Source organism: Danio aesculapii, unplaced genomic scaffold, assembly GCF_903798145.1.
Source record: "Danio aesculapii unplaced genomic scaffold, fDanAes4.1, whole genome shotgun sequence".
Taxonomy (NCBI): domain Eukaryota; kingdom Metazoa; phylum Chordata; class Actinopteri; order Cypriniformes; family Danionidae; genus Danio; species Danio aesculapii.
This window is the reverse complement of record NW_026613717.1, coordinates 10,001-27,500: the sequence shown is the minus strand read 5'-3', so window position 1 is coordinate 27,500 and position 17,500 is coordinate 10,001. Positions and strand designations below refer to the sequence as shown.

General features: G+C 49.1%; 2 protein-coding genes across 5 annotated transcripts in view; both read right to left on the bottom strand.

Annotated features, from left to right (window-relative positions):
* Positions 1–289: 289 nt before the first annotated feature.
* On the bottom strand, positions 290–8,810 carry LOC130220244 (zinc fingers and homeoboxes protein 2). Its single transcript, XM_056452625.1, has 3 exons — positions 7,912–8,810; positions 3,193–5,056; positions 290–913 (listed from the first exon to the last, which is right to left on the bottom strand). The coding sequence occupies exon 2, from the start codon at positions 4,906–4,908 to the stop codon at positions 3,205–3,207; it is 1,704 nt and encodes a 567-aa protein (XP_056308600.1). The 5' UTR covers positions 4,909–5,056; positions 7,912–8,810; the 3' UTR covers positions 290–913; positions 3,193–3,204.
* A 1,244-nt stretch (positions 8,811–10,054) lies between these two features.
* LOC130220239 (collagen alpha-1(XIV) chain) overlaps positions 10,055–17,500 on the bottom strand; it is a 17,033-nt gene continuing 9,587 nt past the window's right edge. For 2 of the 4 annotated variants that reach the window (XM_056452617.1, XM_056452615.1), the window contains 13 exons: positions 16,577–16,663; positions 16,419–16,472; positions 16,242–16,337; positions 15,329–15,382; positions 15,180–15,233; positions 15,014–15,067; positions 14,795–14,866; positions 14,657–14,692; positions 14,511–14,577; positions 14,246–14,434; positions 14,048–14,125; positions 13,071–13,226; positions 10,055–11,737 (listed from right to left, as the gene is read on the bottom strand). In XM_056452617.1, coding sequence (XP_056308592.1) covers positions 11,535–11,737; positions 13,071–13,226; positions 14,048–14,125; positions 14,246–14,434; positions 14,511–14,577; positions 14,657–14,692; positions 14,795–14,866; positions 15,014–15,067; positions 15,180–15,233; positions 15,329–15,382; positions 16,242–16,337; positions 16,419–16,472; positions 16,577–16,663 — 1,200 coding nt within the window. In that variant the 3' untranslated portion in view covers positions 10,055–11,534. The remainder of the gene's footprint in view (positions 11,738–13,070; positions 13,227–14,047; positions 14,126–14,245; positions 14,435–14,510; positions 14,578–14,656; positions 14,693–14,794; positions 14,867–15,013; positions 15,068–15,179; positions 15,234–15,328; positions 15,383–16,241; positions 16,338–16,418; positions 16,473–16,576; positions 16,664–17,500) is intronic. The other 2 variants (XM_056452618.1, XM_056452616.1) reach the window with 1 other exon arrangement.

The window sequence follows — 17,500 nt, the reverse complement described above, 5'->3', positions numbered from 1 at the left end:
GTGTGTGTGTGTGTGAGAGAGAGAGAGAGACAGTAGCTGAACAGAGTCTGCATTGTTTCAGCAGCGGCTCCACACTCAGCTCTTCTGTCCTTCAGTCATCAGTGCTGGATCAGCTCCACTGCTCAGAGACTCTGATGCTGAGAGTAAACACACACACACACACACACACACACACACTGCTCCTCTCTGATACACAGCAGCATTAGAGCTCATTGTGTGAAATGCACTGAACACACACGCACACACACACACTAATAGTAATGAATGAACACGACTGAATCTGATTTATTTTACCCAATAAAATGACAGGGCTGATCATCTGACCAATCAGAGCAGAGTATGGTAGACAGACAAACACAACAGTAATGAGTGGGTTAGCAGGACAGCTTCATGTTCCACTGCAGTAACATCCTGCGCACACACAAACTATCTCAATCTGTTTTATTGGTTTCCAGCGGGTGAAGAGCGCTCACACACACACACACACCACATTACAGCGTCTGAGTCCCCCATCACCGAGAGCCGACCTCAGCTCAGGCCATTACACTGCGGCTGCTGGAGTGTGTGAGGAGCGCGTCACGTGATCAGAGGATATTTCAGCATCTCCTGGTTTCTGGCAACGACACGTCCAGTACATCAGCCAATATTGCTCATTATAAAACAATCAAATATGCTGTGAAACTGCACAGCTTTGGCACAGAACCTTCAGCTTTAAAAACATCAACACAACGTTACAGCAACGTGCCCACAATGCACGATGTCCTGCAGTCTCACAGCAGCGGTGGCCCAGTTTAACTGGATTTCGTTTGACATGATTGAACAAACTCTACACAATCACAGGATCCTGAAGCCAAACTGTGGAGGATTAACACATGATTCAGCTCTGGGCTTATTCCTGTCGCAGTCTTCTCACCTGCGGAGGAAAATCACAATTACTGCACAATATGTGTGTGTGCATGAAGATACAACACACACTCACACACACACACACACTCACACACACCATCCACCAGTGTTGGGCAAGCTACTTTAAAAATGAAGTGAGCTAAGCTAATAGCTACTCTTCTTAAAATGTACCTTAACTACACTAGAAGCTACCCCTGGGAAATGTAGCAAGCTAAGCTAAAAGCTACATGGCAAACGTAGCTCAGCTACATCTAAGCTTTTGCCATTTTTATTTTTAAATTAAAGCAACAAATCCGCCAATCAGATCTTAGAGATCAATAAAACTGTCAATGAGACACATGAGGCAGAATTCAGTTCAGTTATTTACTGTAAATAATATACTGTACTGAACAGAAACTCATTATAGTAAACAACAGCTAAAACAAACAATCCAATAAAAGCAGCCGTTACACAATTAAATACTATAGTAACTTACAGTAAAGGGAAACATTTTGACATTAGCATTATGCATATTGTGTATATTTACAACTCTTCATTAATAAATTACACTACATACTGCAGTAATTTATAGAAGTACTTATATTAATTACTAAAGTATTTTTGAGCACAGCATCAGAAATTAAGTTATTGCATCTTAACATATATGCTCGAGGTATGCTCACGAAAAATCCTGCTTCAGCAATCTCCTCTCCCTCAGTCATCTTTCCATCAAGCAAGCAAGCAAGTTTCTCCTGTTAGCCTAATTCGGTTGGCGACTTCTCCGGCCAGAGGTGGCAGTAACGCACCAAAAAGTTTGTTGTCAACCACCGTAAAACAGGAAGAAGAAATCATCATCATGCTCGCCATCATGGATTTACCTTCATTGGCTAGACACCGGCCTCAGAGCCCTGTGAATGTCAGCGCCGTCACTTATTGATCTGCGATTGGTAAATGTAGCTTTGTGGACGCTACTGCGCTACATGACAAATAAACTACGTTCGCAACTGAAAAGCTATTTGACTTAGAGACGCTACTGCTACGTTACTGAGAAATATAGCTAAGCTAGTAGCGTCAGTACTTGTAGCGCTGCTACTGCCCAACATTGCCATCCACACTATACACCTCAATGACCATATCACATTCAATGAGGAAAACTGCCTACAATTCTGTTAATTATTATTCAAATACTATAATTAAAAATATTAATATATTAAACCTAAAATATATCATAACACTGATGCTCTGTCTGAAATCACCCCCTACACCCTAATTTACTATTCCCTACAGTAGTCTACTAATATAGTCCACTTAAAGTGTAGTCCTACTTGAAGAAAATAATGCCTATGGGCGGAACAATGACACAGAAACACTGGCTAATCTAGTGCTGGAGGTTTGATGGCTAAATCAGCAAATTAGCTAAATTAGCCAAGTAATAGCACAGTTTGGCTCCTACATGGGGAGCTCCATAGGGTCAATATACATGACTCTGCTCACTCCTGCCGACGCCAAACGCTGGTTTCACTGGGAGATCTTGTGCTGCAGACGATGTGGAACATGTACTGTTCTCTGATGAGTCCACCTTCACTGTCTTTCTCACATCCCGGAGAGTTACGGTGTGGAGAAGCCCCAAAGAAGCGTCCCACTCAGACTGCTGATCCCCAGAGTGAAGCATGGGGGGGGCTCAATATCATGGCGTTGGCGTTCCCTAAGCCCAATACTGGTGCTAGATGGGCGCTGGTTCACTGCCAAGGACTACCCAACCATTCTGAAGGACCATGTGACCCAATGGGTCAAACATTGTATCCTGAAGGCGTTGGATGATAATGCGGCAATACACACAGCAGGACTGGAGACAGAGCGGTTTGATGAACATGACAGTGAAGTTGAACATCTCTCATGGCCTGCACAGTACCCAGAGCTAAACATTATTGAGCACTTTGAGGTGTTTTGGAGAAGTGAGTCAGGAAAGTTTTCCTTCAGCAGCATCAGTAGTGACCGGAACACTATTCTGAAGAAGAACAGCTCAGAATCCCTCTGACCGCTGTGCAGGACTCCTGTCTGTCATTCCCAACACCAGCTGATACTGGACTGAGGAGGAGCTACACTAGACTGAGCAACTACTGTGCTCTAACACCAGACCTTCAGTTTCAGTGTACAACCCCTGAGTGTGTTGAAGTCAACAGTGGCTAGTTTTTCATTTGAGATTTTCAGGGAGAATGATTTGTGCTCAGCTTAAGCTACACTGCTGGTTCCTTCATGAAATATCGACAGAAGCGCTGCACATGTTGTGTTCATCAGTGAACGTACCTTCTGTTTGTCCTATTGTGAGTCTGTGTCTCCTGTTCTCCAGCCTCCGCAGGCCTCTCCGTCTGCACCATACACCTCCCCGCCGCTGCCCATGCTGCTGAGCCAGTTCTTGAGCTCGGGGCCGATGCGGTCTCTCAGCTGCCGGTGTCTTGTGTTTGTGTGTTTAGTGTTGTTTGGAGGCCTCCAGCCGCTCCTCTGTCCACAGGTCTGCTTCGGCTCCCGGAACCATCGCTCCAGCTCCAGCATCTCTCCAGGTGAAGGCCATAGGCTCTGGGGGAACATGCTCTTCAGCTGGCTGATGGAGCTGCTGTCCACAGACTTACAGCCCATGGAGCTCAGCAGGGCCTGCTCCAGACCATCTCGAAGTGCTCTACGCCCCACAAACCAGCCCTCGATGTCCTCTCGGGAGAGTCTGGAGCTGATCTGAAGGCTCTCAACCTCACTGTAGGACGGGAAGCTGTTCCTCTGGAAACTCTCCTCCAGAAGCTTCATTTGTTGCTCCAGCAGAGAACATGGAGTGCGAACCAAACCAGCCGACACCGCACATGAGGTCTGGGAGACTGCACTGTGGTCATAAACCCAGCATGAGACTCCTGTAGTGGGACACAGGACACTGCTTCCAAAGCTGGACAACCGGCTTTCAGGAGCAGAGGCGGAAACATGGCTGTTGGTTTGCTGATGAGTTAGATGTCTTCTGACATTAGTGGACACTATGGGGGACAGAGGGAGCCTTTCCTTCTGCAGCACTGAGTGAGGGATCTTCAGCTGGAGGTTCACCATCGGGAGCTTCTCTTCTGCTGGAGGAGTCTTGAAGGCCTCGGGAGGAGCAGGGCTGGAAGCTCCCATTTCGTAGAGCCCAGAAGGAGAATAGACGTCCGGGGTCACCACAGCCCGTTTGATCTCTGCGGACACAGCAGATCCTGAGGAGCGCTTCAGCGTGGGGTGGGCCGGTGTACAGGGGGGCGATGCTCTATCTGGGGTTTGTTCAAATACACCAGCATTGCTCAACACTGCATTGCCATTGAACATCTTCTTCCGAGCCTCCTCCACCTCTTCTGGACTCCAGGAGATGCCCTGCTTCAGCCGCTGGGTGGAGAACCACAGCCGGATCTGCTGCTCGGGGTGTGTGGAGGCTGCAGTGAGCCCGGTGAGCTCCGCCGGCGTCGGGTACGGGAACCTGGAGAATGAGGAGATGAGGGCGGCACTGCGGTCCAGGGCGGGGTCGTGTGTGCAGGGCAGTGGGACGGGCACTGCCGGACACATGCTGGGGTCGGGCGGCCTCTGCAGCGGCAGCGTCATGACACTCGGCTCCGGAAGGAAGATGATGGAGCCGTTTACACACACCGCCCGCATCTCCTTCAACACACCACCGTCCTGCACCCGCAGAACTTTCTGCAGAACACTGCTGCTGTCCGCCTGTGTGTGTGCAGGGTGTGTATTCTGTTCAGTGTGTGTATTGTGGTCAATGTGTGCAGAGTGTGTACTGTCTGTAGTGTGTTCAGTCGAGTGTACACACTGCTCCTCAGACTCCTGAAGGAAACGCTCTGCCAGCTGCTGGGCGTCAGTATTACCGCAGTGTCCCTCAGGGATGTCCGAGAGTTCTACGCCATTCAGGGAGCTCAGCAGAGCACGCCGTGGGGCTGAATCCTCCTCCTGTGTGTCCTGCATCGGCACTGCTGGATCCTCCGGGCTGCAGGACGACCTGCGGACCCACATCAGGGCAGTGCTGACGGGCAGAGAGCGGGCTGGAGAAGAGGGTCAGTGGAGAACCAGCGGATCAGATGAAGAGCCAGGATTCAGGAGGGGGAATGAGCTGCTCCTGCACGCAGAGAGCTCCATCTGCGAAACCAGGAGCCACGATCATCTGCACACAGAGAACACACACACACACACGCACACTTTAAGACTGAGGTTTAGCACAGAAGATTCCAGAGTTCCAGAAGCCCAGCCAACACACATACACACAGAGAGAGAGAGAGAGAGCAGCACAGTACTAAAACACAGGCCTGTGTGTGTGTGTGTGTGTGTGTGTGTGTGTGTGTGTGTCTGTGTATTTTCATCTGTTAATAAACACAGATATCTTAAAGGATGGAGGAGCTCAAACTGATGGCACTTCTTGCCTTCTAAAGCCAAACACACACACACACGCACGCACGCACACACACACACACACACACGCACACACACACACACGTCTTGACAGAATGGCTGATATTTAAACACAGGCAGATTCGTGTTTAATGACTGGCTGTGGTGCTCAGACTGACTGATTGTGGATTATTGATCATGGTTGATCATCTGCTGTGTTCTCAATATAATCTTCAGAAACTCTCTCTGTTCTGTTCCTGCTTTACGTCTCATCGAGGAGAACATCAGATGTCCTCTTCATGGAGGATCTACAGCTGTCCGGCATTACTGAAGATGAGCTCCTCTGTCCTGAACCTGTCTGCCTCCCAAACTTACACTCCAGGACCTGAAGGAAAGCAGCCGGCTCTGAACCAGCTGGAGATGATCAACATGCAGGAGAACAGAACACACACACACACACACACACACACACGAGGATCGACTAGTCGTCAGTTACAGAGAGCTCAACATAAGCCCTGTGTCCAGCACTGCGCACATGTGTGTGTGTGTGTGTGTGTGTGATAATAATGAAGGCTGTGCTCTGGGAAAGCTCCACAGGGAGGGATCCGGCTTCTTCTTCTCTGCTGATTAGAAATGTAAGAATATTACGCCAAGCTTCATTTACATGTTGTTGTTATGGCAACAGTGCGAGTGTGACAGCCTGTGTGTTCATTAATTACAGCAGCCCGACAGAGAGCAGTGTGTGTGTGTTTCCTCAACAAGCCTGTCCAATTACACACACACACACACACACACACACGCACACACACACACACACACACACACACACACGCACGCACACACACACACACACACACACGTATTCTATCAGTGCTGTAGAGTTGACTAGGGTGAAGCGGCAGGTCCAGAGACCCAACTGGACACTCACACCAGCCCTAGAGCCAGTCCTCACTGCAGCCCACAGTGGACCAGGTCCACTACATAATGACCGATCGCCTACACCGCCCCTACCCTAAACCCAACCGTCACGGTAGCATGGGCGTTACCTTAATGGCCGGTGCAATGTCCACTATGTATTGGAGCTGGTCCAGTACGTCATCATGATTACAGACTGCAGCGAGGACACCTCAGAACCTTCTAGAAAGTAGCAACATCAGACAGGTGACCCTGACCCTGACCCTGACCCCGACCCTAACCCTGACCATCGCTCTGAGCAGGCACAGTTGGGTCTCCGGGCCTGCAGCTTCATATTGTTTATGAGTTTGGTTTGTGAAGCCGTCTGCTGGACATTCGGGGGTCAAAGGTCATATACTGAGCATTAGCATATCGGCACTGCTACAGTTCTGGGTTACACAGATTTGACTCCACATGTAAACACATCAGCCGGCTCATTACAGCTGCATACATTACTGTGACGAGTGTAGACAGAACGATCTCACAGAATCAGCCTGATGTGATCCACAGGTAATCTGCAGGACATACAGTGCAGTACTCATTTATTTAGTTATTTAATATAATTACAGACGTTACAGTAGGCTGTTTCACACTGTCATTGATCTGCAGTTATAATCAACTCATGTTCATAGAAAAGTTAGTAATAAACATTTCTACAGTATTGATGTGTGTAAAGCATCTGTGTTGTGAGAAGAGCTTCTCATATGATATGTGAGCGACCTGTACAGCTTTACTGTAGACATTTCCTCGAGCGAGAATGACGTCTACTGAAACTTTCTGTCATACACCACACCCACCAAAAGGGTACCCTTGTTAGTGGAAAGGCAAGCCTGATAAAGGTGACCCGTACCAAACCGAACCGTACCGTACCAGTCAGTGGAAACGAGCCTTAACTCACTTACTCACTCACTCACTCCACTCACTGGCAGAAGAGCTGCTGCTCCTCACCATCTAAGCAGTGTCACTTTAACTCTACTCACACTGCAGTAAAGATAAGCCCCTCCTCCCTAAAACACTTCTCTGATTGGTGTTTACTGGTGAGAGGGCGGGGTTAATCTGTCACTCACGTCAGGTCCACCAATTACAACTCCGCCCACATCTGTTATTGATCCAGAAGCCGCCTCATTTGAATATTTGTGTCAGCACCACTATAAGAACACATTCAGCCCCGGGAGATTACTCTGATGTAGAACAAGACGCCTCAATAAATATGTGTGTGTGTGTGTGTGTGTGTGTGTGCGCGTGTGTGTAACCCTCAGCATCACGTGACTCCAGAAGCGAGACAGCTGTTACCTTGGAAACCCGTGAGCAGGCAGACTGACAGCTAATGGAGATTTACTCAGCAGATCAGCGGGATCAACATAAACAGCTGACACCGGACACCGGTAAACGGCGGAGAAGAGCACAAAACACCGAACTAACTCACACAGGCATGAATGCGAGACACACACACACACACACACGCACACACACACACACACACACACACACACACACACACACACACACACACACACACACACACACACACACACACACACACACACGGCGAACAGCAGCAGTCTCCCCTTCAGAAAGCGCGGGATCGCTTCAGGCAGTCAGACAGCGGCTTACGGCTAATAATAACGGCTCTTTCCTAAAGTTCGGCTCTCCCGGTACCGGACAGCGGAGACTTACCTCAGAAACGCGTCGGTCCTCCGGCAGAACAACACCAACAGAAGCAGAAGAGAGAGAGCGGTTGGGGGAATCCACGGTTACCGACACATGATCCGGTACGTCACGCGAGGACGTTCATTCAGAGTCTGCACGTGACCGATCCCGAACTATAAACACGACAGGATTAACACACACAAAGACACAAATCTGTGCGGTTTATCTGAGCAGAGTACCAACTATTCCAGCATGAGTTTTACATAGTGGATGTCCTTCCAGCCGCAACTGGGAAACACCCATACACACACACACACACACGCACACACACACACACACACACACACACACGCACACACACACACACACACACACACACACACACACACACGCACACACACACACACACACACACACACACACACACACACACACACACACACACACACACACACACACGGCTAGTTCATCAGACATTTGGGGAAATGCAGGAGCAAAGCTCCGTCAGTCAGTCAGTGTGTGTTTCCAGCATTGTTCAGTGATCCTCCTTTGTGTTGTCTGGTCTGGCTGAAGGCTGAAATGAGGACAGAATGAACATTTCTGGCACGACTGCACCATTATAAATATATATTTTGTTGAAGATTGTGTGACCGTCCCCCTTCACATGCTCGCTGGATGTTGTAAAGCACAGGAGTCAGAGTCCGCTCCTGGAGATCCGCAGCTCTGCACAGTTCTGCTCCAGCTCTGACCGAACACAGCTGATCCACTAATGAAGGTGTTCAACACCATGGCAGTTCCTCAATATGCGTTCTTCAGCGGTCTCACGTACTCCTGTAACGTCTTCATCAGCTGCCAAAGTTCAGCTCCAATACTCAAGAATGGAGGACGCCTGACACTTCCCGGAGGTGTTCTTGATATGGAGGACGCACCGATGCAGACTTGAGCACCGAACTCGCTCTGGAAGTCCCAGAAGTCATTGCGACTGGAGGTGGGAAGCGCAGCATTTTAGATTATAGATTTATTATTAAAGTTCGGAGATAAAGATGCATCTGAGGAGTTTCCCTAAAGCAGACGGTGAAAATAAACCACCACGAACATCTAAATAAAGGAATGAACACATTAAAGGAGCTGAAATTCATATTAAAATCTGTTATATTTGTATTGTGCAGCGTATATTCGTAAAGTCTTTCTGCAGAGTTGATATTGTGAAAAGGGGAAGCTATAATTCAGTGTATGAATGCTGTAATGTTTCATTTACCATTAAAAACGCAGGAAGAACGCAGCATCTCCTTCCTGACGGGACGCATTCTCTGTTCCTCTGAGGACACCTGGCAAGACCGGTCTACACCACAACGCAAGTCTGTTCTCTGCGTTCTCGGAATTGAGAAACAGCCCTGAACACTATTAAGCAGGTGTGAGTTGGAGGTGGTTGGAGCTAAACTGCAGAGCTGCGGCCCCCCAGGAGCTTAGTCTGAGACCCCCGCTGCTGAAGACATGGGTCTCCCCGCATTTCATGCACACACACACACACACACACACGCACACACACTCACCCACACAGGGCTGTCTGAACACTGCATTTCACTGTACAGATCCTAGAAAGATAAATGTTTAATCTCAAACCCATTTCAGTGCAGATGTTTCAGAAGGTGTGTGTGTGTGTGTGTGTGTGTATGCTTCTGATAAGATTGGCTTTATCCAGCATGTTTGATTAAATTATTCAAAAAGCAGTGAATAATGCTGTAAGAGCAGTGTGAATCAGGCGCACACACACGCACGCACACACACACAGATCTGAATGCTGAGAGCTGCTGCCCCCTGCTGGAGGACTATTGCCACTACACATGTAAATCTGCATTCACTAACATTCAACACATTCAGAACTGGGGGAGAATATAAGTGTGTGTGTGTGTTTCCCAGTGCTGCTGCGGAGCAAAACTCTTCATTCAACATCACTCCTGCTGAACGTTTCACAGCGCAGACGGTCACAGCACTTACAGCAGCGGTGTCCAACTCAGCTCCTGGAGGGCCGCTGATTGGAGGTGTGTTCAATCGGGGTTAAAGCTGACCTGTGCAGAGCTGCGGCCCTCCAGGAGCTGAGTTTGACTTACAGTATAAAATGATGATGTCAGGAACGGGTTTATAACGGCTGGATGAACGAAGACACAGGTTAATGTCTCTTAATGTTTATTAGAGTGATTTATGAGGTGAATGTGTCTGACATTAGCACAGGCACACAAATACTGCATCATTCATCAAAATAGAGCATCAGACAATACACCGTCACATCAAATACACACGAAACAGGACTGTAAACACCATGAGGATCATCGAGAGAGAAGCTCAGATTAAAACATGCTGACAAACAAGAAACTCCATCATATACAATAAATAACTAGCGTAACGGCTAAAGTCACATGAGCATGAGAGACGGACGAGACGTTCATCTAGATGATCAATCAGACACAAACATTCATAATCAATCAGTGAGACGGCAGAGGAAGCGCTCAGACTGATCAGAAATCGCCTGATAGTGAACTCTTCTTTAACACTGATTTATTCAGGAGAGTCAAGTGAATATTAAAAGCTGAATATAAAAACTACAATATGATCAAAAATCTGAACAACTGGACTGATTTCTCCAGATAATCATGAAGAGGAAGATAATCACAGTCGTTTCTATGCTAAAATATTGATCTACATGTTCAGACATCAAACACCCAGCAGGAGGGTCTGAGTGAAGTATCAGAGCGACGGACAGAAACGACTCACTGAACTGATTCAATCAAGACGAATCGGTTCACCAGAAAGACACAAACTAGGCTGCTGGTGTATCTTTGGACAATTAAATATCCTTAAATAACTGTAATAAAGCACATATTCACAATGTCACTGTGATTATAAGGCACATATTCACAATGTCACTGTGATTATAAGGCACATATTCACAATGTCACTGTGATTATAAGGCACATATTCCACACAAGAACAGACAGACGTGAACATTTCAGGCCTCCATCACTGAGCGCAGTGGCGTGCTGGCGTTCTTAACATGGCTGCTTATTAACATGGCTTCATCGTGAATGATTATAGATGTGCATAACGGCTGTGAATGTTTATAGATGTGCATAACAGCTGGGAATAATTATAGATGTGCATAAGGGCTGTGAATGTGTTTATAGACCTGTATGAGTTCTGTAAATGTGTTTATAGACCTGTATAAGCTCTGGGAATGTTTATAGATGTGCATAAGGGCTGTAAATGTGTTTATAGACCTGTATAAGCTCTGGGAATGTTTATAGATGTGCATAAGGGCTGTAAATGTGTTTATAGACGAGTATAAGCTCTGTGAATGTGTTTATAGACCTGTATGAGCTCTGGGAATGTGTTTATAGACGTGTATAAGCTCTGGGAATGTGTTTATAGACCTGTATAAGCTCTGGGAATGTGTTTATAGACCTGTATGAGCTCTGTAAATGTGTTTATAGACCTGTATAAGCTCTGGGAATGTGTGTATGTTATGAAGCACTGGTGATCTTCAGAGCAGCTGATGGTTGTTTTTCCACTGCTTCATCAGTGTGTTTGCTCATTAATGAACACTGGTCAGCATCTGCAGTGTGTGTGTGTGTGTGTGTGTTTATGTGTGTGTTTCAGGTCTGCCTCTGCATGCCGGGTGAGCGCAGCTCCTCCTCTTCCTCATGGACGGGCCGCGGTGGAGGGTAGTTGGGCTGATAGTAGGAGCCGTAGCTGCCATACGGGTCTGCCTCCTCCGCCTCACCCTCCGGCCCGTACGGCTGGTAGGAGCTCGGCGGAAGCTGAACTACAGGGACATCGGTGTCAGTGAGGTCAGCGCCTGCACCGCGCACACACACACACACACATCACACACGCACACACACAGCACACACACATTAGTGAAGCACACGCTACTGCTGCGGCTCTCAACTGATCTCACCCCAAACACACACACCTGTTCCACACACACACACCCTGACAACCGCGGTCTGAGTCCTCTCTCCAGTGAGCGGTGGAGGAATCAGACGGCATGCTGTGTGTTCAGGTGTTCAGGAAGCCGTGTGTTTGATGCTCTACACAATAAAGCACTGAAGCAGGTCCAGTTCTACAGCTGACCAGTCTTCATCTGGTTGTGTTGGTGAATCAGGATATTGTGATTATAGTCACGTCACACTGATCTCCATCAGCTCATGTAGAGTGTTGATGTCAGATGTGAGAAGCTGAATCAGTTGAGAGACGCGTTAAGAGTAAATTCACCCAAGAAATGAGCGCTCTGTCATGAGTAGAGTACCGTCTGCAGCTGAAGCACAGTGCCATCATCAGCGCTCAGCGTATGCTTTCAGAAATGGCTTTATTCTGTAGTCATCTCTGAACTGCTCTGAGAATCTGTGATGCGCACCGAGACTCTGACTGCAGAACAGCAGCACAATCATCTCATGTGTTGGGTCAACTCGCTCTTAACTGATGCTTAGGCCACACCCCTGCCCCGCCCTCAAAATACACTCACCCAATCACTGACACTCAGGCCACACCCCTGCCGCGCCCCCAAAATACACTTGCCCAATCACTGACACTCAGGCCACACCCCTGCCCCGCCCCCAAAATACACTTGCCCAATCACTGACACTCAGGCCCCGCCCCCATAGACACACACTGTTGATGTTGATGCATTAGCTGTGTCAGTAACAGTAGTGCAGCTGCAGACGTCTGCTGAATCGAACATGCAGCACAGAGCCGTCAGCAGCAGTACACCCTCAGCTGTCATGTGTCTGGCTGAATATTCATCTGATCAAATATGAACCCTGATCTGAACTCATGAATATTCATTATTACTGAGATTATTGGTGCTGTTTGACTATTTTAAATATTCGGTGTATATTCAAATCAGAAATGTTAGTGTGCTGATGAGCCGTCTCACAGCTGAAGAGTGTGTGTGTGTGTGTGTGTGTGTGTGTGTGTAGCAAACATGCAGCAAACATGCAGAAGATTCACCAGCAGCGCAGCAGAGGGTCATCATCATGCATAGCATACACACACACACACACACACAACCCTCAACGACATGAAGCTTACAGATATTAGTGCATGCATACACACACATGCACACTCACACAACTACTCTCACACACACACACACACACACACACTCACACACACTCTCTCTGTCTCACCTCCTACGTTGTACCCGAGGCAGGCGTTCTGGTCGCAGTATCCTGGAGGGCCTGCTGGACCCACCGGTCCTGGTATTCCAGGTCTTCCGGGACTCCCAGGGTTTCCAGGGCGACCGGATGGTCCTGGACTTCCTGTTCTGCCTTCACCAGGAGGCCCTGTGGCAGGAAACAGAGTCTTCAGCTTCCTGTTTCAGTGCGACAGTCTGGGCATACATTTTCTCCAGGTAAACACTCCTGTGCTCCTCAGCGGATCACACACACACACACACACACACACACACACACACACACACACACACACACACACTTCACTCAAACATCCAGCTCAGTTCATGATGAAGACTGCATTACCCATGATGCACCACTGACAATAACAGTTTCACAGTTCTGATGTGTTTAATGGAGCGTCATGTGCAATGCATCATGGGAGTGTAGTTCTGTCCTCATTAAACCCGTTCAGTTCAGTTTGTGTGTGTGTGTGTGTTTGTGTGTGTGTGTGTGTGTGTGTGTGTGTGTGTTCGTGTGTTCGTGTGTGTGTGTGTGTTTATATTAGAGATGCTCATTTCGGTTAATTGTGCTAACCGATATCCGCCGCTCGCTAATCGAATATTAACCGTTAACTGGTCAGAATAATAATCAATGATTATTTAACTCAAGCATTAATAACTGCGGCGTCTCTTCAGTGACACATTAATCTTGCATTTCTTTAAACATGTGAACATATTAATAACAGAGCCTCTCCTCACGCAGCTGCAGCGTTTCCAACAGCACAGAGATACAGCGGCGCGCTCAGGATACGCTTCACTATAGTGAGAACTGTAGATTACAGAGCGAACACACCGACGGATCCACATTCACTGATCAGCCAAACTATATACAGAATAATATTCTCGATTGTTTACTGATCCCGTTAATCCGTTACAAACGCACGCTTAACGGTTATTTGGAGCCTCCCGCGTTTATAGTCATGTGTTCACCTGGAGTTCCAGCAGGTCCTCGTGGTCCCTGGACACCGACCCCTGGATTACCCTTCTCGCCCTTCTCCCCCAGGACACCTGAGGGTCACACACACACACACACACACACACACACACACACACACACACACACACACACATCCCGTCAGCTCCCCTGCGTCCACACACACACTGATCTCAGGTCAGTGTGCTGCGCACCTCTGGCTCCCGGCTGGCCGTTCTCTCCATTAGTGCCGGGGAATCCGGGTCGTCCGGGCGGCCCCTGCTCTCCCTGAGGTCCTGGAGGTCCCTGCCGGCCGGGCTCTCCTGGGGGCCCTGGAACCGTGCGGATGGACACCGGCTGACTGGGGATGTGGTTCAGGATGGAGCTGTAGCGCGCCATGTGGCCTGCGGAGCGGAGGGTGAGTGTGTGTGTGTGAGAGTGAATCACGGTGTGTGTGTGTGTGTGTGTGTGTTGACTCACTCTGGATCAGCTGCTCACACACTTGTCTGGCGATGGCCTGAACAGAAGAGGTGGACTGGACTTCCCCCTGTGATCAATAACACATGTCTGATCAGCGTCTCGTCTGATCAATAATCTATAACTGCACACACTGAGGCGTCACTCACCCGCTCACCCTTCTCCCCTTTGGACCCCGCGGGTCCCTGAAACACACACATGAGGGTTTAGTGCTGTGTGTTAGCATCACCTGCACACTGATGTGTGTGTGTGTGTGTGTGTATGTGTGTGTACTGGAAAACACGTACCGGAGGGCCCTGGTCTCCTGTAGGTCCTGGAGGGCCGTTCTCACCTGGGGCTCCGGGGGCTCCTGGACCTCCCTGAGGACAAGACACACACACACACACACACACAGTGGAGCAGGACTGTAACTGGATCTGTGATCTTCTGTTCCTCTGTCATGCTGCAGCTCGTCACGTCACACATCAGCTGATCATGTGTGTGTGTGTGTGTGTGTGTGCACTTACGATGGATCCCGAAGGCCCAACTCTACCCTGAGGCCCATCCTGACCCGGCAGACCCTGAGGAGCAGAACAACATGCATGATCAACACACACACATCAGTAACACACACACACACACTGACACACACACACACACACACATCACCAACACACACGTGAAACACATTACCCGAGACCCTGGAGGTCCATCGCGGCCCACAGACCCCGGAGATCCAGGAACTCCCTGCAGGAGCACATGACAGGAAGTCAAGCTTCAGGAGATGGACAGGAATTGAAGCAGGAATTGAAGCAGAATACAGACAGGAAGTGGAGGTTTACCTGTGGCCCTGGAGGACCAGAATCACCCTTCTGACCCGACTCACCCGGAGCGCCCTGAAAAACACCATCAGAACAGCTGAAGATGGAGGACACACAGCTGACGGCGATACACACACTCAACCCAACAAACACTGCTGCATGTCCACTGTGGGGCCAGCGTGAGCAGGGCTTTTATTGGAGCAGGTAATAAAATACCGACTATAGCCTCTATAACACTGTGTTCAGCACATATCCACTAGAGGAGCTCTACATTTAACATGTTTCCACATCAATAAACACACACACACACACGCACACACACACACACACACACACACACACACACACACAGCTGAACGTTACTGTCTGCGGTGTCTTTAGTCTGGTGTACAGATTATTCTGCATTACTGACACACACACAGAGGAGGACGCAGCAGAGAAACATCCCCTATTAAAGTACTGTATTAGTGTCTGCAGCAGCCTTACATTTAACACAGAAACATGAGGGCGATCATCAGCAGAACAGCCCGAGCCCGAGTGTTTATAGAAGATCTGAAACTGAGCAGCTCTGTTTTCTGTCCTTTATTGATTTATTTGAGCTCGTGTACTCGTGTGCGATGGGAAAACTAGTGTAATGACGCCATCTTAACCAGACCCAGCAAACTCCACCTCTCTTTCCACCCCTGAAGCCCCAGCTGACCCTCTTGTGCCCAGGGTATTCGGCGGGCCGAAAAAGCCAGACACTGGCCCCAAGGAAGCCCCGCTTTGGCCCGATCAGGCCCCGGAAGTGACAGTGGAAACGCAGCTAGGTGAGTCACAGAGACTGAATCAGTGTGAGACTGAATCACTGAATCAGTCTGAGGGTAAATTAGTGAATCCCTGAGACTGAATCACTGTGAGACTGAATCAGTGAGTCGATTGAGCTGTCCATTACCAGAGGGCCCCTGATGGAGCGTCCGCTGGGCCCTGGAGGACCGGGAGGCCCCTGAGCACCAGGAACACCAGCGTCCCCAACTGGACCAACAGGACCCTGCACACACACACACACACACAAAATTACAGCCACACTTATGATTTGGTCAAGTGAGGTGCATTATGGGTAATACTGTACCACAGGGCCGGGTTCACCACGATCTCCTCGAGCACCTCTGATCCCAGGACCTCCCTATCAAACACACACACACACACACACACACACACACACACACACACAGTCAGTTACTGATGTCTGAATGATGGTGATGATGCTGACGGTGATGAAGGATGTACCGGGGGTCCGGCGGGGCCGGGGGGGCCCTTACTGTCCTGAGTGCAGGTACAGGCACGCGGCAGAGATGGACAGTCAGCTTCCTTCCTCTGCACACACACACACACACACACACACACACACACACACACACACACACACACACACACAGAATCAAGCAGTGAAAGACGTGGGTGTTTAACCTGTTGAGTCTTGTGGTCGGTGTCAGTGGTGCAGTGGTGCAGTGGTGTAGTGGTGTAGTGGTGCAGTGGTGTAGTGGTGCAGTGGTGTAGTGGTGCAGTGGTGTAGTGGTGTAGTGGTGCAGTGGTGTAGTGGTGTAGTGGTGTAGTGGTGCAGTGGTGTAGTGGTGTAGTGGTGCAGTGGTGCAGTGGTGTAATGGTGCAGTGGTGTAGTGGTGCAGTGGTGTAGTGGTGTAGTGGTGCAGTGGTGTAGTGGTGTAGTGGTGTAGTGGTGCAGTGGTGTAGTGGTGTAGTGGTGCAGTGGTGCAGTGGTGTAGTGGTGCAGTGGTGCAGTGGTGTAGTGGTGTAGTGGTGCAGTGGTGCAGTGGTGCAGTGGTGCAGTGGTGTAGTGGTGTAGTGGTGCAGTGGTGTAGTGGTGTAGTGGTGTAGTGGTGCAGTGGTGTAGTGGTGTAGTGGTGTAGTGGTGCAGTGGTGTAATGGTGCAGTGGTGTAGTGGTGCAGTGGTGTAGTGGTGTAGTGGTGCAGTGGTGTAGTGGTGTAGTGGTGTAGTGGTGCAGTGGTGTAGTGGTGTAGTGGTGCAGTGGTGCAGTGGTGTAGTGGTGCAGTGGTGCAGTGGTGTAGTGGTGTAGTGGTGCAGTGGTGTAGTGGTGCAGTGGTGTAGTGGTGCAGTGGTGCAGTGGTGTAGTGGTGCAGTGGTGTAGTGGTGCAGTGGTGCAGTGGTGTAGTGGTGTAGTGGTGCAGTGGTGT

What these genes read in the sequence shown, in the direction of transcription:
- LOC130220244 (XM_056452625.1), bottom strand. Translation starts at nt 4,908, where the DNA reads ATGTGGGTCCGCAGGTCGTCCTGCAGCCCGGAGGATCCAGCAGTGCCG.